This window comes from Chelonia mydas, chromosome 5, assembly GCF_015237465.2.
Source record: "Chelonia mydas isolate rCheMyd1 chromosome 5, rCheMyd1.pri.v2, whole genome shotgun sequence".
Lineage (NCBI taxonomy): Eukaryota > Metazoa > Chordata > Testudines > Cheloniidae > Chelonia > Chelonia mydas.
This window is the reverse complement of record NC_051245.2, coordinates 17,795,491-17,822,147: the sequence shown is the minus strand read 5'-3', so window position 1 is coordinate 17,822,147 and position 26,657 is coordinate 17,795,491. Positions and strand designations below refer to the sequence as shown.

The window sequence follows — 26,657 nt, the reverse complement described above, 5'->3', positions numbered from 1 at the left end:
AGCTTCTGTATTCAGAGACAAATTCCGTCATCTTTGTACTCACTGGGACAAATCGTAGCCTTATGCAAGATAATGAGAGATTTGCAGTTGACTTCTTTGAGACTAGGATTTCACCCATTGAGTAGTCCCCCACTCTGTGAGTAATCGTAGTGAAATCAACGTGTCAACTCATGGAGTAAAAGTGGCAAAATTTGACCATTAACTATGTGACAGATTTCCCTGCGGTGGGAATTACTGTTCACCGTAAGTACGCCACTGACTTAAGTGGGACTATTTGTGGAATGAGGTACTACACAGCATGACTGAAGGAAGCTAAATCTTATAGACAGCACTGTAGAAATTAGAGTTATATTGGTAGGATGGCCCATGCAATGATCTTTGATGGGAGATGACCAAGGGGGAGGCCAAAGACCGGCTATGTGGACTAGATATAAGCTGACTTTATGGAGACCAATTTGCATGACAGCCAGGCATACTATCATGAGTTCTGGAAAAAGGCTATAAAAGCTGCCGAGCCCAAATAGGAAAGAAGAAGAGGAAGAAGAGCACTGTAGAAATTAAACTTTCCTTTTTTTTTCAAACTTGCTCAGATATTTCACATGCCCAGGATGAAGGGACAGGAATAAAACAAAGGGCAGGTCTCCACTATAGCACTACATTGGCACAGCTGTGCCCCTGTGGCACATCTGGTGAAGACACGTTATGCCGGTGGGAGAGCGCACTCCTGTGGCCATAATTACTCCACCTTGGCAAGAAGCGGAAGCTATGTCAGCAGGAGAGCATCTCCCGCTGACATAGCACCAGTGTGGACAGGGCAAAACTTATGTCACTCGGAGGAGGGACAGTCTTTTTCACACACCTGTGTAAAACGTAAGTTATATTGACTTAGGCTGTAGCGTAGACCTGCCCAAAGTGTTTGGAAAACAGGATGGGGTTGAACATGTTCTGGACACAATAGGCTTTGAGTGAACATACATTCATTGTGACTTTTTTTTATTAAAAGTAAAGTTGTGAGATTGCTGCTTCTGTCTGAAGTGGGAATAACAAAGGAACAGACTGATGTGACAGATACTGCAACTGTATGCAGAACCTTGGGGGAAACATTGTATCAACATTGTATACTGTGATAGACCCAGGCCAGTTGGGTACAGAAGAGTAGCCTTATTGGGATCCAGGAAGTGGGCGGGCGAAGCCCGGCCACTGCTAAAGGATTCCCCCATCCGGCCTAAGGGGGGGGGGGTCCACAGGACCTGGAAAACCAATTAATTATGGGGGACAACTAATGAACAACAGGGACAAGAGTGCGGTCAAAGGGTCAAACAAAGGGAACCTGACGGGGACACTGAGCAGAGAACCCCGGACAGCGCCCACTGCTTCTCAAAGGCGTCAAGGGAGTCAGTGGACGCCGCCCAGAGGAACTCTGCCCGGAGACATGAACGGACAGAGGATCGGAAATAGGCCGCACAGTCGCAGGAGACTCCATCGGCCAACCTCCTCACCCTGGTTTTATAGATGGCCACTTTAGCCAGGGCCAGGAGGAGGCTGACCAGGAGGTCCCGCAACTTAGTGGGGCCACGGACAGGGAGTGCGTAAATAAGGAGGTGAGGGGAAAAGTGCAACCAAAATCTTAACAAAATATTCGTGAGGAGCCGGAATAGGGGCTGCAACCTGGCGCACTCCAGGTAGATGTGCGCCAGGGTTTCCCTCATGCCGCAAAAGGGGCAGGTGTCCAGGATTGGGGTGAACTGCGCCAAGTACACGTCCGTGCTCACGGCCCCGTGAAGGAGCCGCCAACTGATATCCCCGGCGGGCCTCAGGAATAAGGTGGCATATAGGCTGGCCCACCGGGGCTCCTCACCCTCTAGAGGTGGCAGGAGGTCCTGCCACTTTGTGCCAGGGCGGTACAGAAGAGTAGCCTTATTGGGATCCAGGAAGTGGGCGGGCGAAGCCCTCCCACTGCTAAAGGATCCCCCCCCAGCCTAAAGGGGGGATCCACAGGACCTGGGAAACCAAATAATTACGGGGGACAACTAATGAACAACAGGGACAAGAGTGCGGTCAAAGGGTCAAACAAAGGGAACCTGACGGGGACACCGAGCAGAGAACCCCAGACAGCACCCACCGCTCCTCAAAGGCGTCAAGGGAGTCAGTGGACGCCGCCCAGAGGAACTCTACCCAGAGACGTGAACGGACAGAGGATCAGAAATAGGCCCCCACAGTCGCAGGAGATTCCATCGGCCAACCTCCCCACCTGGTTTTATAGATGGCCACTTTAGCCAGGGCCAGGAGGAGGTTGACTAGGAGGTCCCACGACTTAGTGGGGCCATGGACAGGGAGTGCGTAAATAAGGAGGTGAGGGGAAAAGTGCAACCAAAATCTTAACAAAATATTCGTGAGGAGCCGGAATAGGGGCTGCAACCTGGCGCACTCCAGGTAGACGTGCGCCAGGGTTTCCCTCACATTACAAAAAGGGCAAGTATCCGGGATGGAAGTAAACCGTGTCAAAAACACGCCCGTGCTCACAGCTCTGTGAAGGAGCCGCCAACTGATGTCCCCGACGGGCCTCGGAACTAAGGTGGAATAGAGGCTGGCCCACCGGGGCTCCTCACCCTCTAGAGGTCCCGCCACTTTGTGTCAGGGTGGTACAGAAGAGCAGCAGAAGGCAGATATACTGGCCACTGGATTAACAGTGTTCTGTTCCCCGACTGACCAGAGCAGGGGCTGCTCCAGGCTAATGAGAGCACCTGACTCCAATTAACCTGCAAAGAGTTAGGTGAGGCCATTAAGCTAATGTGACCACCTGACTCTAATTAAGGCCCCTCTGATAATATAAAAGGGATCACTCCAGTCAGGCAGAGGAGAGGAAATGTGGCTGAAGGGCTGGTTAATGAAGACACCCTCAAGTCATTGATAAGGGAGCTCTGAGGTAAGGGAGAAGCAGGAGAGCTGTGGGGAAGTGGCCTAGGGAAATGTTGCAACTCTGGCAGTAAAAGGTTGGCTGCCAACAGCTGCTACCATTAGGGTCCCTAGGTCGGAACCCGGAGTAGAGGGCGGGCCCGGGTTCCCCCCAACCCACCACTGCAGAAACACCTCCTGGGAGGGAAAAACAGGCCCCTGTCAAGACAGGAGGCTAAACTGTTTTAGCATGAGGCTGTAGGAGCAACAGAGACTATGGGAATTCTCTCACCAACCTCCATTGCTGGCTTATGTTGAAAAAAGCTCAGTAGACTGTACCCCTGGCCCTAGAGAGAGAAGGGCTATGTAGTGAGCCTCTGAAGCTAGCATAAACTGCCTGGAACCGCGGGACCCACGGGGACAACTTTGGAGCTCTGCCACAATGGGCAAAGGGATTGTATGTATGACCGTGTCCTTCTCCACAGGGAAGTGTTACCCGAGCTGCTTCAAGAACTAAAATAGCAAGGGGTTGGAAGGAGGGGCAATTATTAAGGTGAAACACTCAAAATGTAAACTCCTCCAGAGAGATACCACTTTCTGGAGAGGTTCAATATAGATTTTCCAGAGACTATGAGACAAATACATGGCTTTTGGCATTAAAAAAGCCATGTTTAAATTGACTCAGGGCCTTCATTCTGATCCAGCTAATGGACAAGACTTTCTGTCTTAGGGCCCCAACCCTTGCGGATGGGAAAGACTTTGGCCCTGCTAGGGCCTCAGAAGATTGATGGGTGACTTCTGGTAAGCTTTTTGCATGCGGATTGGAACTTATTGTTTTTTGTATGTTTTCTTAATGCTTTTACTGTAAGAATAAATGTGCTTGCCTAGAGAGTAACTTGTAACTGTTGGCAATACACTGTTCATAGCCCTCAGAGAAAACGCAACACACAGGGGCAAACTTTAGGCAGAGTGCCTTTCTGGGGTATCCAAGTGTAAGGCAGGGAGCTGTGCAGCCTTAAGATCTCCAGGCAGAAGGGAATGGGACAAGGGTCCTTGGTGAACGCTGGAGACCTTAGGCCTGACTGGTCACTCTAAAGTGGACCATGGAGGAGGGGATACAGATGCAGTTACCTGGAAACTGCGACAACTAGTTCATGACATTTCAGCTACAGATTGGCTAAACTAAAAAATAAACCAAACCAACCAACAAACAAAAAGCCCAGAAGGGTTTGACTCTTCATCCCCCAATTCAACAGAACAATGGAAAAAAAGCAGATTTGGAGACTGTCTTGAGTTCTGGATCAACTCTAATTTCCATAATTCTCCTTCAGGTGGAATCAACATGAGCCATCTCTTTTGTTGTCCTGTTCATTAAAAATAACCCTATATGATCACCCCACCTTAAGTTTTTCCATCAGGCTTGGTTGTCCGTATAGTTACTTTATAGTTACCTAAGCTTTTGTTTCCAGTCTTGACCATTCCTAGGGTTCCTTCCTATATCTATGTGCTGTAAAAAGTTAGTTTCTTCAATGAGTTCCACTTATCCATTTTAACAGTTTCCCAGCAAGAAACAGGGTGATGACAGGGTGGGGTGTCACAGGCAAACACAGTTAACCTGTTAAACTCATTTTACATAAGTGTGGTTACTATGAGATGACACTAACAAAGCTAGCTTTATATTTTTTGTTTGGCACCTGCAATTTTCCACTGGGCCTGCACATGATGAACACACAGTGACAATGTGGACAATTTCATAATTGTCTAAAGGTCACAATAAATAATGCTGTGCTCTTTGGAGCCTTGCTCTTACTATAGGAACTAAATTAATAAAACTGTCTCGTTCTACTGTATTCCACATTTTACTGGGAATGGGAATAAATCTCTCAATGGGTACAATTACATCAAAATACAAAACTACACTATTTCAGAAACCTTAACTTTTCTACACTGGAGCTTACTACACTGCCAACAAGCCCCATGTGTATGCTACATGAGCATATAAGAATTTGGTGATCTTACGGTTTAGCACTGTGGCCCAGAACAGTGCTATCTGAGGTTGAGATAGCTATGATAGTAATTGTGACACCACTCATTCTGTGATACACTTGAAAAGATGTTCAAGATGTACTGTTATATAGTTAAGCACGTTTAACTAGTATCTCTTAAGACATTTAAGATCATCAGCATCTACAGTTAAAAGACAACTGGCCTGATTCTCCTCTCACTTACACTATTGTAAATCAAAAGCAGTGGTTACAACAGTGCAAAACTAGTGTAAGCAACAGAAAAATTAGGACCACTGAATGAAATTCTGGCAGATGTGTTATGGTCTTTACTAGAAAAATCATGTCCAGCAGGGGGAGTGAGAAAAAAAGTTTCCACCATTATTTAGTCTCCTTTCAAAATCCACTGACACAGTGATATAGCTCAGAGTCTAAGAACAAGAACCAGATTCTAAAAGGTATTTAGGTGCCAAAAGATGAAGATAATTCTCTAGTGGGATTTTCAAATGCACCTAGGTCCCTAATTCAATAAATATTTTTAAAAATCCATCCCTAAATCCACATTTCTAATCACAAATTCATTTACTCACTAGTGGCCCTGTGATCATAATAGGAACAATCTGTACTAGAGAATTACGTTTGGGGTGGTGACCAGTCACTTATCGGTGAACATATTTGCAGTGTATATGTGCAACTTTTGGGAACAATTGCATGTTGCTCAAGAAGATAGCACCATATGGCAAGAAAAGTTAACCAGTAATTATGACATCACATGACAGGAATGGTGAAGCATGTTCACCAGGAGTGATTTGGACATTATAAGATGCAGGATATGAATTGACTATAGTATGTAAATTGATAGAGTTTATTTTTTCAGATTATTAATTATTATTATTTTCTCTCCTATCCCACATACATTTTAATATTTTGTTGGCATTAGTGTTTGAAAACATCTTTCATTTACAAGCAGTAGGATATTCATCCTATTACAGGCTATTTCCAAATTGAGAAGTTTCCTGTTCACTTGGTGCTTTTTGAGTGTTTGTTGCTAATATAATAAAACAGGGATTTCCAACAGTGTGGTTGATTTGAAATTGGCATCCCAGTTTCATTCTTGGGCATTATGCTGTCCAATCAATGACTTTCTAACTTACATATGATATGTAAAATTAAACATGAGAACTTTCAACAATTAGATTTTTAGTGTGGCATTTTCAGGCCAATAAATACTCTTAAAAAACCTCAACTATATATATTTGTGGCCCTATTACATGCTTGCTATTCAGGACAAATCTCCCATTGACTATACTGCGAGTTTTTCCTGAGTGAAGTACAGAATAGGTAGATTCAGGTTATTGTCAAATAAAATACGAACACAAGAAATCGCAGGTCTTCAATTCATATCCCTTTATAACTTCACCTTGTATTTAGCACTTGTAGAATAGCTGGTTCTCCAACGGACAGTGTAAAAGCGAACCTCAGTAGTCTTTTGATTCTTTGGGACAGAGTTGTCTGCCCAGCTGACTCTCACTGCATCATGGGTAAGTGCAACAGCCTGGACACCTACTGGTGGGAGCATGGGGGTGGAGATATCTGGGACTGAGGTAGGGAAATCATCAAGCAAAGGATAAAAATCAACTTCTAATGGATCAATGGGATCTGGGTCAAAAACCACCAAATGAGCATTCAAAAAAAATGAATAGCAGTTAAAATAAAAACAAAACAAAACAATCACCAGTGGATACACATCACAATGGGTTAAATGATGAGAGGGGAACAGGAGAAGAACAGAAAGAGAGGCATTAATTGAAAAAGATAATACCGGTGTATATATATATATACACACACACAATATTTCACTTACATTACAGTAAATAAAGCTAACTAGCAATTAATGTTATTTTGCATGGCTTGTTCAAATACTTCCAGGTGTGCTTTCTTTTCTTGGCTCCAAAATGAAGTTGAAATGCATTGTTTCTCCTTAAAATGATTTACTTTGCAGAAAAAAGAAATACATAAATGATACATTATTAAAAACACGTACAAAATAGTGTCATTCTAAAAGACACTCTGATGTGTGTAGGAGTTACCTATGCTTTTCTCTCTCTCTCTCTGCAGCTTCTTTTGTTCTTTTAATGCTATTCAAAGGAGCACTTCTACATCTGCTTAAACATTTGTCAGGCAAAAGAGAACATAATTTTAATGCTAAGATGGAGGTCCCCATTTGTTGATTTAAGAATGCCAGCATGATAAATGTGTGCATCCAGGTATGGATATGTGGATTGTTGTTTTCATCTCTGAGCATGTTTCCTCCTTGAGACATAAGCACACTTCTTTTATGCATTTGGTGATCATGCTGCCTTCAGACAGATCAATAGACTGAACATAATGATATGCAGAGGTAGGTGAACTTAGTACAACATACAGAGGCAATCTGTGGTAGGTTTTATTATACAGAAAAGTTTGCTTCCATTTCCAAAAATGCAATTCCATATTGGAAAGCCATACTTGGCAGTTAGCCAAATGCTATCTAAAACATCATGGGCCTGATTCTCCTCTCACTTCATTGTAATTGAATTGACTTCAACAAAATTAACCCTGATTTACAACAATGTGATAGGAGAATTGGATTGCATGTCTTTTTTTTAACCTCTGAGTTTTAAGTGGTTAAACTACTACCTCTTAATGCAGAAAATGTTGGTCAGAGCAGAGTCATTATGTTAAAATGTTACCTTTTAAAAATATATATTTGCAATTTAAATGCAAGATTATGATTTTACCAACCAAAAATTTCAGGCAGCAGTAGTTATGACACAGCGCACACCACCATATTTTTTTCCAAAATAACAGACTGCGTAATTAATCAAAGCACAAATTAATCTGACATTTCCCGATTGATAATTACTTCAGTTTGTCAGCTTTATATGTATGTCAAACTGCTGACAGTCTTTGATCACTTTTTTTTTTTGTAATTAATTATTTACAACTTCAGGAGGCCACAGACTTTGGAATAAAATATACAGGAGAAAAGCATGTTTAAAATTTTTGATGAGCAAGTAGATAAGTCTTTTATTTCTGCTGTTGTTGCTGCTTCATTCGTCATCAGCTTCTTTAGAAGCTTGAAAATAGATGCTTGGGAAAATAGAGCAATCTGGTAGTTCACCTACGGTTCCAAAATTCATTCGGACATTCTGCATAGCAGGATGGGTTGAAACTTCTTTGCCTATTCACAAAGAATATTGCTACTCTTAAGATTTCAATTCCCAGTTCTAAACTGAAATTTTCAAGGAGATTTGTCTATAAACCGTGACATAATGAACACTTTTCATTTTTGTTTCTTTTTTGCTTACATAGTTAATGCTGTAAGGTAATATGCATTCAGTATTTTGGCAAATAAAACACTGCATCTTTTTTCTTTCCCCATAGTGACATACTGAATTCTGAAGGTCTGTTGAACAGAGGATCATGAAGAAAGACTAGGTCTAGCAAAATAAATGATTAGATTCAATCAAGATGATTCAGTTCTTGACACCTGCCATCACTGAGCTGAGAAATGGTGGAATTTCTATAATCCTTTGGTGTCTGAAAATAGGTCCCTAAACACTTCCTCCACTTTTCAAAACAGAGTTATTTGCTGCTGTTCATGTTCGGACATCTGTCATTTGGAAATTGCATACCCTGGATAAAAAGGTTTCTGCTTCATTTAAATCTTATTTTGCTTATCACATCATTTGAGATTATATATTACACACACCCACACACACACACACAAATTTCTATATCTGTCTATATATACACAATTCTTATGCACTGAAATAAATACAGTAGTTAAATCTTCTTTTTCATTCAGGGCAACTCAGTTCAACAACCACTCAGGGAGTTCAACTAAAATGCTTCTCACTTTGCTGAACGTAGTTTTTGAAATGTTCTTCCATGAATGACCCAATGGCACTGACTCGCTTCAGAAGCTGCATCCAGAGGGGTAAGAGATTAGATAGGAAGCTCCTTGTTAGAGCTGCTCTTAGAAGTAAAAGAGAAGCTGCAAAATGGCATACTTGTAGAGAATCCTTGGGTCAATTCACCAAAGTAGAATCCAAGCTTGACATACCTTTTTCACATCTGGATAACATTTCATTTATGAGAGGTCACATACATACATACATAAAAAAAATTCCCCACAGGCTACACATAGATAATTCTTGATCTAGCATCAACATGGAACAAAAGGTCAAACAAAACAACACATGGATTTTGAACCAAGTTAATCAAATAAAGATTTCAAAAGACACATACTTAATCTCGCATGCCTAGCAGGAAGAACTGACCATTTCAGATACCACACCAGAAGTGATATTAACAATGTTGAAGTCACATGCTCACTGTTAGATATTACATCTGGATACGGTTTCTCACAGTTGTCTTTGCTTTTACATTGAATGTTTTTCCCCACCTTTGGGACTTTCCAAGATTTCTTAGGGGAATACTTCACAAAAACATACGGACAACGGATGGTTTTCCATTTGGAGCCACAGTGCTGCCATTTGATTTAATTATCCTTAATGGTTCACCCTAGTCAGTCTGTCTGTCAATGGTCCTTTTGCTCTCAGTGACATAAGCTTCCTTCCTCCGAGGAAGTTCTTAACGTGGTGGGTGAAACACAAGGAAAAACTACCAAATGATGGTGTCACTCCACAGGAAAATCGTTTTTTTTTTTTTTTTTTTTTTTTGTTAGCTCTCTTCAGTCTCACCCACTCATCCCCAAAACCCATACACGTACAAAGGCCACCAAAGGAACCCTAAACTTATTGGCACCCTGTTTTTTTGTACGAAGAATACATCTATGAAGAAAAATGTTGCATGGTAAGTGAGTAGCCTGATTAATACTGGGTATTCTGTTTTGTGTGAGTTTATATCATCATTAATTATTTGCAATACTTTCCTTCATCTTATCTGAGACCTGGCTACCTGACCCTATCTATGTCTGTGACTGTTCTTGGCTTTAATTAATTAATTTAAACTTAGCAAAAATTATAAGAGATACAGAAAATAATTAAATTCTGTGCTTGATTTGTAACAGCAGCTACAATTTTAACCTGATCTTCAGATATTCAAATTGCTCTGGGATTCATGCTGCTCCCAAGCCAACTCAATCAAACTACTAACGGATGTGCAAGCATTACATTATTTTATATCAGCTAATGAAAATTTACTGCTGTAAAATATATTTCAGGAAAGTGTAATTAATTCATTATCTTACATCCATGTAGTTCAACCATTTAAAATGGGGTGGAAAAATAATAATAATTTATTTTAGCAGAAAGTTGGATGTTGAAGAGCTCTTTCTTTATTGGCTTCCCAAAATAATTTGCCTAATATGTAGGTAAGGCTAATGATAACTGATATGGAACAAAATAAAAATCAACATTGCCAACTCACCTGTCAATGATCTAGTGGTGGCACTTTCATAGAGAGGGACTCCTTCACCCACGTTGTTAAAGGCTTTTAAAGAAATTACATAATGGGAACTTGGCTCTGCAGGCAAAAACAAACAAGGCATAACACACATTGTTAAAATCAATGCTCTGAATCAGACTGGATTAGCATTTTCATGAAAAATAAATAAAATATGTCAAGTGAACGCCTGTTCAAACTAAACCAACAGTTACAGAGCTGCTTAGAAAGCTGTCATGTTTTTGCTTTCATTCCATTCAGGCTTCAATTTAGGACCAACCTTATAGTCCTTTCTCAGTCTTTAATCAAAGTTCCCATTTAATTCAATGAAAGTTTTGCCTGAGTAAGGACTGCGAGATCAGCCTTTTCTTCCACAAGAAGTAACTACTGATGCACAACTCTGCATGGAGGTTCATTCAGGAGTTCACACTCCCCCTGCATGTTGCATGGAGTTTTGCTTTGTGTCACTATGCAGTATGGATTTAGCGATACATCAGGAATTGGATCCGCTGGCCCCTATATGGAAGGAAAGTTGTCAGTACAGATGCTGTGGTTGCCATTCCATTTCAATAATAGGAAACATTCCTTTTTCCCAACCCCTGATGAGGTCCCCAGCTCACCACCCAGGTACTCAGGCAGTGTATTTGGGGAAGAATTTGAGGCCAAGATTTTAAGATCGCTAACTATATATCTGACTTGTTTTTTGAAATGCGTGTCAGTGCATTTAAAATGTTCCCCCCCCCACCACCATTTTGCTGGAGATTCTGTTCTGAACCAAAATTAGAACAACTCACATACCATTATAATTCCTATATTGCTGCTGAGGAGTATATCTCACTCACTAACTTTGTGACAGAAAATTTATTGGTAATAGCTATTTTACTACTGTCGATCTTACTAATATTGAGAATTTATCAAGCCTTGAGCTATCTGAATAATGCTGGCATCCTGACTTGAAGCTCAGACATTGTATATCACTCTGGTGTGCAGTTAGAGATTTATAATTTACTAACTGTTGTACTAATGAAGACCACTAATCATCCAGGGATATACATCCAAAGCTATCCAGCTATGCTGTAAATGTGTGGGATGTGAAGGACAGAAATACTGACATACAAGAATTAACTTTTGGCAACATGAATATTCTTTGATACTTTTCTGTGTCATAGATTGCAATAGGAATATTCTAAATATATTCCCCCAAAGAAAAGAAAGAAACAGAATAGGTCAGTTTTTTAATGCTTTTTGCTACTGTTTTCAGAAGAAAATAAAACAATCCATTCTGCTGCATGTTCTCAAGTGATACCTTCAGGGCCACATTTTCTTCAGTAGGGAAGTTGGTAGTTATTGTATTGATGTAAATTTTAACCAAGAATGCTGCATGCTCACATATGGGCCAAACATAGGGAACCACTTTCTTGAGATTCTTTATTTCACAGAAACAAATGATTTTAAGTGAGGAGACATGAATTAATGTAACATTACAAAGGAATTGCTGTGGAATTACATACTTTATCCACATTAATATTAAATGAGTTAGGAATGATAGATGTTGTTATACTGAATGAAATAATAATAGTTAACAATGTATTGTATAGTGTTGCTAGTACCCCCGAATTTTGTAATTAATATTATGTTGAGCAGAAACTGGCGTATTTGTTTAATATTCAGGTAGATGCTCTGTTCATTTCCAAAAAGAGCTAAATTTTTAAAAGTGGCTAATGAATGACTGGAGCATTCTCCATTAATAACACTCTACACTAAGTGTTCCACAGTGATTACTTCAATTGGTATTCAGTGTAATATCATTCGTCATGATGAAATTATTTAGTATTCATGGAGACGTAATATAGATATGCATGTGATTTCCGCGATACACTAGCTTACTATCTTAGATTTTAATCTTTGTGGGTACCTGACTTTTTTTTATCTTTAGGTTCCATATGAAAATATAGTAGTTATTATAATTTAAAAAAATTGCCTAGTATTTTGCAAATTTTACAGTATGAGTCTACAAGTTATTCTCTGAAAAGAAACATATCATGTGATCTACATGTCGAATCAAAACACATCTTGAACTTCCAATATTGAATACTTGAAATTAATTGCTCACAAATAATCTACTGACCAAAAATTATTCCTAGGAATTATTTGGCAAACAATTTCAAACAAATTCTTTGCAGAAAAATGTGATCTGTTCACAGAAAATCCACAAACAGAAGCTATATTCATTAAACACATTCTTCCTTACAACTGTCTATCGAGCTCTAAATTATTATCCACCATCCCTTATTCTCTCTCTCTCTCTCTCTCTCTCTCACTCTCTCTCACACACACACAGATGATACTTTCCTACTTTCACATTTTTACTAATTTGGGTGAGGGTCTCATTAGCAAACATGGATCATTTTTCAAGAGAACTTGGTTTGAAATTTGGCTGTGAGGAAAAGAATTATGGCTTTGAGTAACAAACAAGAAAAGTTCAGAGGTTTCAGTGAAGTCTGTTGCTAATTAGGACAATAAGTAATAGACTAGGTCTCATTTAAAAAAATAAAAAATAACATTTACCATACTTTAAATAGGTCTTCATCCTCTCTTTTGAGTTTACGCCCAGATGCATTCATAGAGATCAATCATATCCCTTCTTAGCCTTCATTTTGCTATGCTAAACAAGCAACCTTGTTTAATCTCCTCTCATCAAATAGGATCTGCATTCTCCTGTTCATCCTAATAACTCTTCTCTGCAACTATTCCAGTTTGAATTTACCTTTCTTGCTCATAGGGTTACCAGAAATGTCTTCCAAATGAAGTCTTACCAGTGCCTTGTGTGATGTATTAATTTATCTCTACTGGAAATAACTTGCCTGATAAATTCTAGGATGACAAGGTGGGTGAGGTAATTTCTTTTATTGGACCAACTTCTGTGGGTGAAAGAGACAAGCTTTTAAGCTACTCAGAGCTCTTTAGTTCTGACCTGCAATGAAAATTAATACATTGTACAAGGTCTGACCTGAAGAAGGTAGCTTAAAAGCTCTGTGTAGCTCAAAAGCTCGTCTCTCTCACCCACAGAAGTTGGTCCAATAAAATATATTACCTCACTCACCTTGTTTCTCTAATACCCTGGGACCAACACAGCTACAAAACATGGCAAACATCCTGGGACCACATTTGATTTTTTTTTTTGTACAGCCACATTACAATGGTGGCTCATAGTCATCCTGTGGTTCACCAACACACCAGGGCTTCTTTATTCCTCTGTCACTTTCAAGCAGCTTACAGCAGAAACTCTTATTATTAAACCCTAATGCTGTGGTATTTGAGCTCAATATCAGAGCTACATCCTATTCTGAATCTAAAAAACACTGCAGTAAAGTCAAATACTGTTGCATGGCTAAATGTTGCCTTTTAAATTGCACCCACTGTATATTAATATTACTTATGGGGCCACTCTGGAGTTGAGTTTTTTATTTCTGTATTCAATTTGGTTTTAAAATATAAATATTTAAAATGACACTCGGCACCCTTGACAATTAAAAAATACAATCCAAACCAGTTAAAAACACCAGTGTCAAAACAGCAACCATCATACAAGAAGACAAATTTTCCCCCCACCTCAGTTTCCACAAAACCCTAATCTTTCAATTCAAATCTACTCCCAAATTCCCCCTCCCACCTAACATTTCAGCTTTTCCCAAATGCTTACCCAATACATGTGCTTTGAAGAGTGCCCTGAAACTCAATACCTTTGGGATATTTCAGACTAAAGATGGAGTCTCTACTTACCCTGAAAAATGTGTCCATTTTACTGTTACCTGAGATGCACATTTTACTATTACCTTCCAACTGCGGAAACTCACTCTCCTGCTGGTAATAGCCCATCCAAAGTGATCACTCTCTTTACAATGTGTATGATAATCAAGTTGGGCCATTTCCAGTTTGTGGGGGGGGGGGGGGGGCGGAGGGTGAGAAAACCTGGATTTGTGCTGGAAATGGCCCAACTTGATTATCATACACATTGTAAGGAGAGTGATCACTTTAGATAAGCTATTATCAGCAGGAGAGTGGGGTGGGAGGAGGTATTGTTTCATGATCTCTGTGTATATAATGTCTTCTGCAGTTTCCACAGTATGCATCCGATGAAGTGAGCTGTAGCTCACGAAAGCTTATGCTCAAATAAATTGGTTAGTCTCTAAGGTGCCACAAGTACTCCTTTTCTTTTTTCTCATTACAGTGTGTATGGTAACACCCATTGTTTCATGTTCTCTACGTATATAAATCTCCTCACTGTATTTTCTGCTGAATGCATCCGATGAAGTGAGCTGTAGCTCATGAAAGCTTATGCTCAAATAAATTGGTTAGTCTCTAAGGTGCCACAAGTCCTCCTTTTCTTTTTGCGAATACAGACTAACATGGCTGCTACTCTGAAACCTTCCAACTATATGTCTCTCTTTTGTTGTGTCTTGTCAGAAACAGGGTCATAATCTCTTTGGGACTAGAAGATATTAATGTAATACAATGAATAAATAATAATATAGGTGAATTACAAAGCCAAGAGCCCCCAAAATGAATTCCCTGCCAACATCCCTTCTCTCATATACCAAGGGAGTTCTAACTCCAGTAACGGCACCAATCTCAACTGTCGCAATAAGGCACAGGGAGAATGGCGGTAGGGTGACCAGATGTCCCAATTTTATAGGGACAGTCCCAACATTTCGGGCTTTTTTTAATATGGGCTCCTATTACCCTCTACCCCCGTCCCAATTTTTCACACTTGCTATCTGGTCACCCTAAATGGGGGTCTATCAGATAGGCAAGTCACAAGTCATTATGGACTTTACACATCAAACCCACAAACTTGAACTCTGCCTGAGAAGCAATGCAGATCTCAGAGTATTGGTGTAATGTGCTCCTGACAAGATAGCCTGCTTAACAAGTAGGCTGCCACCTCCTGCTCTAGCTTCTTGTACCGAGTTGGTTTAAGATGTAGCCCTGTGTAGGACTTCTTACAGTGTTCTACTCTTGGGAAGACAAAGGCCTGGAGGATCGTAGTGAGGTCTGCAGAAAGGGCGGGTAAACTCCAGCCATCTTGGTCATGGCTGCTGTATGACTGTTTAACAAGAAAAAGGATTCTAACAAAGCATCCGAACTGAAAATGTGATGAGTTGAGGGGGACTGGCCTGGATGATACTGAGGAGCTGCTTGAGGGAATTTTGAAGCTGTGCCATTGATATAATGCCCTTAGGCCCTCTCGCTTGTGAAGCGTTGCTGTAGAGACCTCTGCTTCATCACAGCCACTTACAACTCCCTTCCCATCTTCCACCTCATCTATACCTGGGGTGGAGGTGGAAGGCCCAGCTGCACAGGAGGGAGTTCCCCTCCAGCAGAGGAAAGCTATACTGGACAGTCACAGCAGAATTATGGCTCCTTTGAATCATTTGAGTGGCACAAAGGGTACATAACCTGAGAATCTGGCCCATTCTGTTTTCTATATCTTCCAGTTCCCTATCTCAGCCTGCCAACATCACTTCTTTTTCTCTGGATTGAACCTTATCTGCACCCCTTGAGTCCCATGACATGGAGAGAGAGTGGAGTGTTGTCAGCACACTGAAACACTTCAACCCAGGCCTCAGCCCTACTAACAACCCCATGTATAACCTGAACAAGATGGGAGTGATAACGTGGAATCCTACATGAGTGATTCCTCAGGGCAGAAAATGAAGCACCTAAAATTATTTCAGAGAGAAATGAAAAAGCCACCAAAAAGCAGTCCAATCTGCTCCCATTTAGGTCTGTGAAACAACCACATGCAATGACCAATAGTATCAACATATGTTGACAAATCTACTAACATCAGCATTACATATTGCCAAAAAGAGATCATTAAGCAATACAACAAGTGCCAAATGCAGGTTGAAAACCAGATTGACAAGAGCCATGGACGTCTGAGATGTTGAGAGCCCAGGTTTAGAACAAAGGTTTCCCAGCACATGCAGCAACTCAGTAAGCTGCACCATTGTAATTTGAGCAAAGGAGTCTGAGTCACTGCCTACTTCAAGATTTTGCTCTTTGAGACAACTCAGTGTGTATCTGAAGAATGCTCTCTGTAAAATAAGGAGGAATTTCTTCATAATGGGAGGCACTCAGATCTGGCCCCGGAGAAAAGTGCTAAGATATAGCAAGTTACTCTATGCAGAATACATCTGCTCTTTGAGACTGATATGGTGAAGGCTGCAGAGCTGGTCAAGCATGCCAAGGGAATTCACTGCACTACCTGTAGGAATATAGTAGTAGATGTGATTCTCTTGAGGGCTGGAAAGCCCAGGAAGGGATTCTGCTTTCTTCTTGAAGTTTCCTGTGAGGCAGCATGGGTGTGCACCACCACCAACACAAACATATTGAACTTGACAAACTGGAGAATTGGTCTGATATCAATGAAATGTAATTCAAGAAAGACAAATGAAAGTACTATGCTTTGGAGGGAAATATCAAATGCACAAATAGAAAGTGGGGAATAACTGGTGAGACAGCGGGACAGCTGAAAAGGATCTGGGGATTATGGTGGATCACAAATTGAAAAATGAGTCAACCGTGTGATATAGTTGTGAAAAAGGGTAATATAATTCTTGCATGTATTATCAAGAGTGTCGTATGTAGGATACGGGAGGTAACTGTCCCATTCTATTCTGCACTGGTGAGGCCTCAGTTGGGGTACTCTGTCCAGGTCTGTGCATCACACTTTAGAAAAAATGCGGACAAATTGGAGAGAGACCAGAGGAAAGCCAGAAAAAATGATAAAATGTTTATAAAACCTAACCTATGAGAAAAGGTTTAAAAAACTGGGTATTTTAGTCTTGAGAAAAGAGGGGGGACCAAATAACAGTCTTCAAGTATGTCAAAGGCTGTAAAGCATACTGTGATCAATTCTTCTCCATGTCTGCTGATGGTAAGACAAGAAGTAATCAGTTTATTCTGCAGCAATGGAGATTTAGGTAAGATACTAGGCAAAGCTTGGTAACAGTAAGGAGAGTTAAGGACTGGAATCGGCTTCCAAGGGAGGTTATGAAATCTCTGTCATTGGAGGTTTTTAAGAACACGTTGGACACATACCTGTCAGGAATTGTCCAGGGATACTTGATCCTGTCTCAGCACAGGGGGCGGCACTAGACGACCTCTCAAGGTCCCTTCCAGCCCTACATGTCTATGAGTCTATGTGCCTTAATGTTACAATGAAGCCCTGATTCAACATATTTTCACCGCCATTAGGTGCAGTGAGATTACAAAGAAACAGCAAGATTGACAAGTTCTCCATCTTGCACAATCTCATCCTTTCCCCTGTGAACAAGACTGAAAAGTAGACCTGAACCCAGTACAAGAAAATTATATCCTATTTAGAAACAATCTTTTAATCCTATTAGCAGCCTTTAATCATATTAGCTGTTCTCTTTATAAAATATTGTATTAGCATAGCATTAACAACGTGTCATGGTGATGCTCAAAGAAGTTAATTTCTTCTTACCTAAACTTCTCCTGTAGTTACAGCTAGATAAATGAATTTTTACTTTCTGCCTTTAACTTCTGCTATGCATTGTATACAAACCACCTTCCACCTCAGAAATGGCTGTATTTCAGTGATGGATAAGATCAACACTATAATATCAGTGGATAAAGTAGGCCAGGTAATTTGGAATTTTTGCTTGGTTGGCAAAGGAACACTTTAAGTGATAATTGTTATTATTACGAATGAAATGGAAATACATGTCTTTTGAACACATTTTCAGTAAACTAAAAGAACTACCAATATATTGGCCATTCTGTAATATACTAGAACTTGCATTTGTTTTTCATCTTTCTGTTAAATTGTACGTTGCATTATAACAGAGAGGAAATTACTGTATTTAAAAAACATGTTAGTACAATGCAATTTAAACTAGCCTTATAGGGTATACTTCAAACATTTCTTCTGCATGTCTATAAAATGTGGGTCTAATTCTCCCATTTGTTTCAGAGTAGCAGCCGTGTTAGTCTGTATCCGGAAAAAGAAAAGGAGTACTTGTGGCACCTTAGAGGCTCAAATAAGTTTGTTAGTCTCTAAGGTGCCACAAGTACTCCTTTTCTCCTATTTGTGTACATGAAAAACCAAGGATTTGTGCACACAACTGTAAGCAATGGGAGCATCTACAAACAATGAAGGTTGAAGTTTGGCTGCAGATGTGAAAATTCAGCCAATAATATTTTCCTAGGCCAAAAGGTTTAAACTTGGTGCCCAAATTCAACCAGCTAAATACCTTTTAGGCACCTAAGTAAATGGCCTGATTTTTGAGATACTGAAGATATGAGAGTGTAAACCTCCTAAAAAAATCAGGTGGCTTTTGTTTAGGTTCCTAAATATAAATGTAGGCTCCTGAATTGGGCACTCAAGCCTTAATGTTTTGGCCTATCAAAATATGACGGGCTGAACTTTCAAACCTGCTGCAGAGGATAAAGAATGATCTTATGATTAAAACGTTGGACTGGGATTCAGGACACCTGGGCTCATATCCTGGCTTTGCCACAGACTTCCTGAGAGACTTCATTTTTCCATGCCTTAGTTCCCTGTTTGTAAAATGGCATTAACCATTCTGCTACCTTTTGTCTCCTCTCTGTTTAGCCTCTTTGCGGCTATGCTCTTTGTGCAGGGGTTGCCTCTCACTATATGTTTGTCCAGGGCCCAGGTGCGCTAGGCACTGGTCTCAGTTGGATCATCCAGACACTATGGTAATACAAATAATAACAACATAATAATATATAAACACTTGGTTACATTTAAAAAATAGTGTTTACGTTTAATTTATAATGGTGCCCAGGGACTGCAGTGTTACCATACTGCTGCTGCCCAGGGATTCAGGGGGTGGAGAGAGGTCCTGGCTCACCTGTTTTGCAGAAAGGCCCAAGCTTGCCCTCCGCTTTTCATCCAATGCCAGTTATTAACCTAATCCACTAAAGATGTAATGGGGAGTGTTATAGGAGCAAATTCTGCAGTCTTTACTCAGGCAGGCCTCCTACTGACTTTCCTAGAAATTCGACTGGAATCAGTACCACAGGATTTGGCCTCTTCTGTGACCTGTATAGTAACGTTTCATTTGGATGACTCCTTCAGCACTCTGCTTCCCTGACTTCCGAAGACAGTCAATGAATCATTGTGAGAATTAGATGTATGCATATCCATAGGGCCAGTGTGTCTTTTCAGGCAACAAACAATCCTAAGGCACTGAGGTAGTACCACGACTTTCAACTGGTGAGTTTCATGATATTAAAATATTTCATTGTGATTGGCTGTTAATTGTGCCACAATATATTGGAGTCAATTGTGTATATATAGAGATACATGTACTGCCTCTAGAAATAGTTTGTTTCTAAAAAATTAGGGAGTTTGATTCTCATTATAAATTCTCTCTTCTCTGTTAAACAATCATCTGCATTAATTTTAATGCAGTTCAGGATATCCCATCAAGAGCAAATCCCATCTATACAGTAGCTTTTAAGATGTCATCTCATCATGCACATCTCATCATGCAATATACCTGCTCACTGATTTCTCTTGAGTCATGTCCTATGTGCATCATAACAAAGCATACAGGCTTTCAAAGAATGACTGTAACTTGAACATGCTTAGAAATAGGTCTCCTCCCCTGTGGAGACATGAACCTTTACAACTCCCACAGTGCATTACAAGCTCAGTGCATACTGTATAAGTTATAAAGCTAAATAAGTTTACAAAAATAAATGGCATATGTGTTTGGAATTTATGTTACAAACACAGCTGAAATCAGTAAAAGTTAAACGGTGTAGCAGAAACTAAAGCAAAAGATATATGGACAAATGAATTAAAAATGAATAACTATAATCTACAAGGCATTCTGACTTCCTAGTAAAATGCACTCACTGTGTGAGTAGTGTAAACTTGGCTTTGTTCAGGATTTCTTTGGGTACATGTACAGAAAGTAATACTGAGACTTTTGGAGCAGGAAAAGGCTGTCTGACTTCACAGAAATGGTACTTGCATTCAGGGAAATGTGAATGTATGTACTTAGGATCTGTTTCACAGTTTTGCTCTGTTTTGCATCAGTCTGCTGAGGCAAGGTGAGGCAGAAGTAAGCCTATCTGAGGCAGGGGACACCACTGAATTTTGTAGAGGTAACAAATCTTTGAGAAAATTCACTTGTCACTTGATTATTACCATTTGGTAATAATCCTGTCATTTTGCCAATATTTATGAGCAAATATATGTAACTAAATTATTCCTTTGTGATATTTGTCGCATTTATGCAGGAAACTGGGCCAAAGGAGTTTATTCTCGGGCATTCTGCGCTGCTGCAAGGAACACTACTATTAAAATCTAGTTCTTATATAATTCTTTTCACCACTAGATAGCAAAGTGCTTTACGAAAGAGGTAAATGTCATTCTTTCCACTTTACAGATGGAGGCAGCGGGAGATGAGTGACTTTCTCAAGGTCACCTAGCAGGCTAATAGAAAAGGCAGGAATAGAACGCAGGTCTTCTGAGTTTCTATCCAGTGCGCTAGTCACTAGGCTACATTGCAGCATTGCCCTAGTCTCTTGTTCTCCTGCTCAACTTTAGTTGTCTTTCTCTTCTTTCACTCTCGCTAGGATTCAAATCTTGCCCTTGATGAGTGAGGAGACACTCAACTGCTGCAGGATTGTGGTGCATGGGGAAGAAAGGCAAACTCTGGGAGCTCATGTGAGAAATATGGGTTTGAGGGAAAGCCTGTGCATGCTGCAGTGTCTACCTTTGGTCTAGAGTCTGCCCATCCATTCAGAAAAAGGAGTAATAATACTTGCTTTCTCCCGCCTTTGTCTGTCTTGCCCATTTAGATGGTAAGACCTTCAAAGTGGGGCATGTCCATTATTATGTGTGTGAACAGTGCCCAGCACAATGGGACCCTGGTTTCTATTGACCCACTATTTCTGTAAAGACACTATTGTAAGCATAAGAACAATAACCAGAGTGGTAGGAGCTTGAGAGGAGATATCCAGCACAGGCCCTGTGGAGATATCCAGCACCAAGCCTCATTACACAGGTTGGCAGAAATTCACCCTGGCTGAAGGCCAGGACAAGGCCTCTGTACCACTCAAGACCAGGACTGAAGCAGCACATATATCTTGTGTTGACCCTCTGCCCCAGAGTGAGGCCTCGTCTACACCTAAAACAGGATGAACTAGCTCCATCACCCAGGGGTGTGAAAAAGTCACACCCTTGAGAGATGTAGTTAAGCCAACCTAAGCCATAGTGTAGATGCTGCTGGGTCTCTGCACTGAAACCAGGATCTGAGGCCACAATACAGGGAGAAGGAAAGAAGGAAGGAAAATCAGTCTGTGTAATGTTTGGTGCAATGAATCATTTTGCAGTCATTTCTCAGAGGAAGGAAATAGAATGAACAGTCCCTGGAGTTTTGAAATGCTTTTTCTTGCTACTGCTGTGCTTTAATTTGATCTTTGAGGGAGGAAGTGGAGCTGCATAAAACATAACATGTTTTTGTTTGATTTCTACTGCTCCATTTTGTTTTAAAAAAATGTAAAGGGAAGAAAAACCCTAAACCTATAATAAAAAAAACACTTTCGTTTCCTTTCATGTCTTTGTTGGAATCCACAGCTGTCATCTGCAGAGATTAAACAAAATGAAGAGATCTCTCACTCTCGGTTTGCAGCAAACCAAAATAATAATTTGCTTCATTTATGTATGAGGGTCAAATTTAATCTAATCTGTAGTTAAAAGGGAGGTGAAGTCCTTTGATGTTCCCTATGCTATGTTCATTAAAATATAACTTCAGATCTCAAGTGCTTCATCTGCTTATATTTGTTGATATTCTCTTTGCTCTCATTCTGTGAGCAATGACGTGATCTCCAATGTTTAATGGATAGACACAGAACTATAGTGCACTACCATAAGGGAACATGGTAGCTGCAGGAGGCACAACTCTGCAGAGATAGCTGGGCGTCCCATGTGCCTCAGAAAGGGTCTCTGAACTGGCTCCACATAGGCCAGCACTGAGGCATGTGATGGGGAGAATGCTATGTGCTCCAGGTTTACTTTGAACCAGTGGCTTCAACACCCTCTGTGAGCAGGTTGGCTTGGGTACAACTGCTATTGCTACCATGAGCCTTTGGCTGGTTGGGAAGTGGATTTCACCTCACCAATTTATCTGCATTTATCCTGCCTGGAACCTGACTACTCAAGCTCTACTGGTGAGAAGCAGATTTCAGCCAAAATTAATACAATGTAAAATATAATGTAGTGTTGCAACACATTGAAGAGCCACTAAATCAAATTTAACACATCCCAAAATTTTCTTGTACTGTTCTACTCACATATGATAGATGATTAATGTGAAGGAGTTTGAAATAACTCTAATTAATTCACTTTGCACCATTTATTTTTTATACTCTTGTTGCGATCTTCACTTCATTCAGTGTAGGAAACAAAAACTATCCAGTAAGTTTCACTTTGTTTTTCTAGTCAATTTCACCTTCCTGCTCCTCACAGTTATTGCAAGTCTGCAACATTTGGTTTGCAAGCACTGTAGGGGAACTAATTCCATTTAACATTCATTTAAGGAGTGAAACTCTGGTTATATATAACCACTAGTTGGTAGTCTTAACAGGGTATATTAGCCCTGGGGAAATTCTGCGCCACTGCACACGTGGAGAATTCGTGTCCCCTAGCAGATTTTTTTTCCCCTGCAAAAAATACATTCTGCCAGAGAGGCACTAGAGTTATGTGTTTCACGCACCAGTGGCTGCTGTGGTGCGAGAACAGAGGATAGACACTCATCAACCGAAACAGCTGATTGAGGAATGCAGCCTCTGCTCTCTCCCTAAGCACCGGTTTCAGAGTAGCAGCCGTGTTAGTCTGTATTCGCAAAAAGAAAAGGAGTACTTGTGGCACCTTAGAGACTAACCAATTTATTTGAGCATAAGCTTTCGTGAGCTACAGCTCACTTCATCGGATGCATACTGTGGAAAATAGAGAAGATGTTTGTTTTTATACACACAAATCATGAAAAAATGGGTGTTTATCACTACAAAAGGTTTTCTCTCCCCCCACCCTACTCTCCTGCTGGTAATAGCTTATGTAAAGTGATCACTCTCCTTACAATGTGTATGATAATCAAGGTGGGCCATTTCCAGCACAAATCCAGGTTTTCTCCCCCCGCAAAAAACAAACCCACTCTCCTGTTGGTAATAACTTATCTAAAGTAATCACTCTCCTTACAATGTGTATGATAATCAAGGTGGGCCATTTCCAGCTAAAATCCACGTTTTCTCCCCCACCCCCCAAACAAACCCACTCTCCTGTTGGTAATAGCTTATCTAAAGTGATCACTCTCCTTACAATGTGTATGATAATCAAGGTGGGCCATTTCCAGCACAAATCCAGGGTTTAACAAGAACGTCTGAGGAAGGGGGGGGGGGGAAGGGGTTAGGAAAACAAGGGGAAATAGGCTACCTTGCATAATGACTTAGCCACTCCCAGTCTCTATTCTAGCCTAAGTTAATTGTATCCAATTTGCAAATGAATTCCAATTCAGCAGTCTCTCGCTGGAGTCTGGATTTGAAGTTTTTCTGTTGTAATATCGCAACTTTCATGTCTGTAATCGCGTGACCAGAGAGATTGAAGTGTTCTCCGACTGGTTTATGAATGTTATAATTCTTGACATCTGATTTGTGTCCATTTATTCTTTTACGTAGAGACTGTCCAGTCTGACCAATGTACATGGCAGAGGGGCATTGCTGGCACATGATGGCATATATCACATTGGTGGATGTGCAGGTGAACGAGCCTCTGATAGTGTGGCTGATGTTATTAGGCCCTGTGATGGTGTCCCCTGAATAGATATGTGGGCACAGTTGGCAACGGGCTTTGTTGCAAGGATAGGTTCCTGGGTTAGTGGTTCTATTGTGTGGTATGTGGTTGCTGATGAGTATTTGCTTCAGGTTGGGGGGCTGTCTGTAGGCAAGGACTGGCCTGTCTCCCAAGATTTGTGAGAGTGTTGGGTCATCCTTCAGGATAGGTTGTAGATCCTTGATAATGCGTTGGAGGGGTTTTAGTTGGGGGCTGAAGGTGACGGCTAGTGGCGTTCTGTTATTTTCTTTGTTAGGCCTGTCCTGTAGTAGGTGACTTCTGGGTACTCTTCTGGCTCTGTCAATCTGTTTCTTCACTTCCACAGGTGGGTATTGTAGTTGTAAGAATGCTTGATAGAGATCTTGTAGGTGTTTGTCTCTGTCTGAGGGGTTGGAGCAAATGCAGTTGTATCGCAGAGCTTGGCTGTAGACAATGGAACATGTGGTGTGGTCAGGGTGAAAGCTGGAGGCATGTAGGTAGGAATAGCGGTCAGTAGGTTTCCGGTATAGGGTGGTGTTTATGTGACCATCGTTTATTAGCACTGTAGTGTCCAGGAAGTGGATCTCTTGTGTGGACTGGACCAGGCTGAGGTTGATGTTGGGATGGAAATTGTTGAAATCATGGTGGAATTCCTCAAGAGCTTCTTTTCCATGGGTCCAGATGATGAAGATGTCATCAATATAGCGCAAGTAGAGTAGGGGTGTTAGGGGACGAGAGCTGAGGAAGCGTTGTTCTAAGTCAGCCATAAAAATGTTGGCATACTGTGGGGCCATGCGGGTACCCATAGCAGTGCCGCTGATTTGAAGGTATACATTATCCCCAAATGTAAAATAGTTATGGGTAAGGACAAAGTCACAAAGTTCAGCCACCAGGTTAGCCGTGACATTATCGGGGATAGTGTTCTTGGTGGCTTGTAGTCCATCTTTGTGTGGAATGTTGGTGTAGAGGGCTTCTGTATCCATAGTGGCCAGGATGGTGTTATCAGGAAGATCACCGATGGATTGTAGTTTCCTCAGGAAGTCAGTGGTGTCTCGAAGGTAGCTGGGAGTGCTGGTAGCATAGGGCCTGAGGAGGGAGTCTACATAACCAGACAATCCTGCCAATGCCTGAGATGAAGGGGTGCCCAGGATTTCCAGGTTTATGGATCTTGGGTAGTAGATAGAATATCCCAGGTCAGGATTCCAGGGGTGTGTCTGTGCGGATTTGATCTTGTGCTTTTTCAGGGAGTTTCTTGAGCAAATGCTGTAGTTTCTTTTGGTAACTCTCAGTGGGATCAGAGGGTAATGGCTTGTAGAAAGTGGTGTTGGAGAGCTGCCGAGCAGCCTCTTGTTCATATTCCGACCTATTCATGATGACAACAGCACCTCCTTTGTCAGTCTTTTTGATTATGATGTCAGAGTTGTTTCTGAGGCTGTGGATGGCATTGTGTTCTGCACGGCTGAGGTTGTGGGGCAAGTGATGCTGCTTTTCCACAATTTCAGCCCGTGCACATCGGCAGAAGCACTCTATGTAGAAGTCCAGTCTGGTTTCTCGACCTTCAGGAGGAGTCCATCTAGAATCCTTCTTTTTGTAGTGTTGGTAGGGAGGTCTCTGTGGATTAGTATGTTGTTCAAAGGTGTGTTGGAAACATTCCTTGAGTCGGAGACGTCGAAAATAGGATTCTAGGTCACCACAGAACTGTATCATGTTTGTGGGGGTGGAGGGGCAGAAGGAGAGGCCCCGAGATAGGAAACCTGGATTTGTGCTGGAAATGGCCCACCTTGATTATCATACACATTGTAACGAGAGTGATCACTTTACATAAGCTATTACCAGCAGGAGAGTGGGGTGGGGGGAGAGAAAACCTTTTGTAGTGATAAACATCCATTTTTTCATGATTTGTGTGTATAAAAACAAACATCTTCTGTATTTTCCACAGTATGCATCCGATGAAGTGAGCTGTAGCTCACGAAAGCTTATGCTCATATAAATTGGTTAGTCTCTAAGGTGCCACAAGTACTCCTTTCCCTAAACACCCTGTCTGTGAGGCCAGAAGAAGAGGCACATATGATGGGGGACAGACAGAGTGGGGCTTCTGGGGGGGCCACAGATTGTGGTTCAGTGGAGGGGCACAGACTGGGGCAGAGGCTGAATGGGAGTGGGGTGCAGGGCCACATGGGATGGGGGGAGTGGGTGCACGGAGACAGGAGTACAGGGACACATGGGGATGGTGGAGGGGTGCAGGGACACACGAGGTCAGGGGAAGAGAGGGTGCAGGGAGACATGGGGTGGGGCAGAGGTGCCTGACTGAATGAGAGAGGTTAGGGCTCATCCAGGGTCTGCATGGGGAAGGCTCTACAACTCCCTAACTATCCCTCCCCCCAAAAAACCCCCAAACTGTTCCATACTTCTCCCACTCACACCCCAAA

The 26,657-nt window shown here is 41.3% G+C and overlaps 1 protein-coding gene across 2 annotated transcripts in view; it reads right to left on the bottom strand.

Annotated features, from left to right (window-relative positions):
* The window catches only part of DCC (DCC netrin 1 receptor), a 928,337-nt gene that overhangs the window by 115,373 nt on the left and 786,307 nt on the right, over nucleotides 1-26,657 (bottom strand). The window contains exons 16-17 of one of the 2 annotated variants that reach the window (XM_037902678.2): nucleotides 10,335-10,430; nucleotides 6,319-6,557 (exon numbers count right to left, since the gene is read on the bottom strand). In XM_037902678.2, the coding sequence (XP_037758606.1) occupies nucleotides 6,319-6,557; nucleotides 10,335-10,430 (335 nt within the window). The remainder of the gene's footprint in view (nucleotides 1-6,318; nucleotides 6,558-10,334; nucleotides 10,431-26,657) is intronic. The other variant, XM_043547198.1, reaches the window with a different exon arrangement.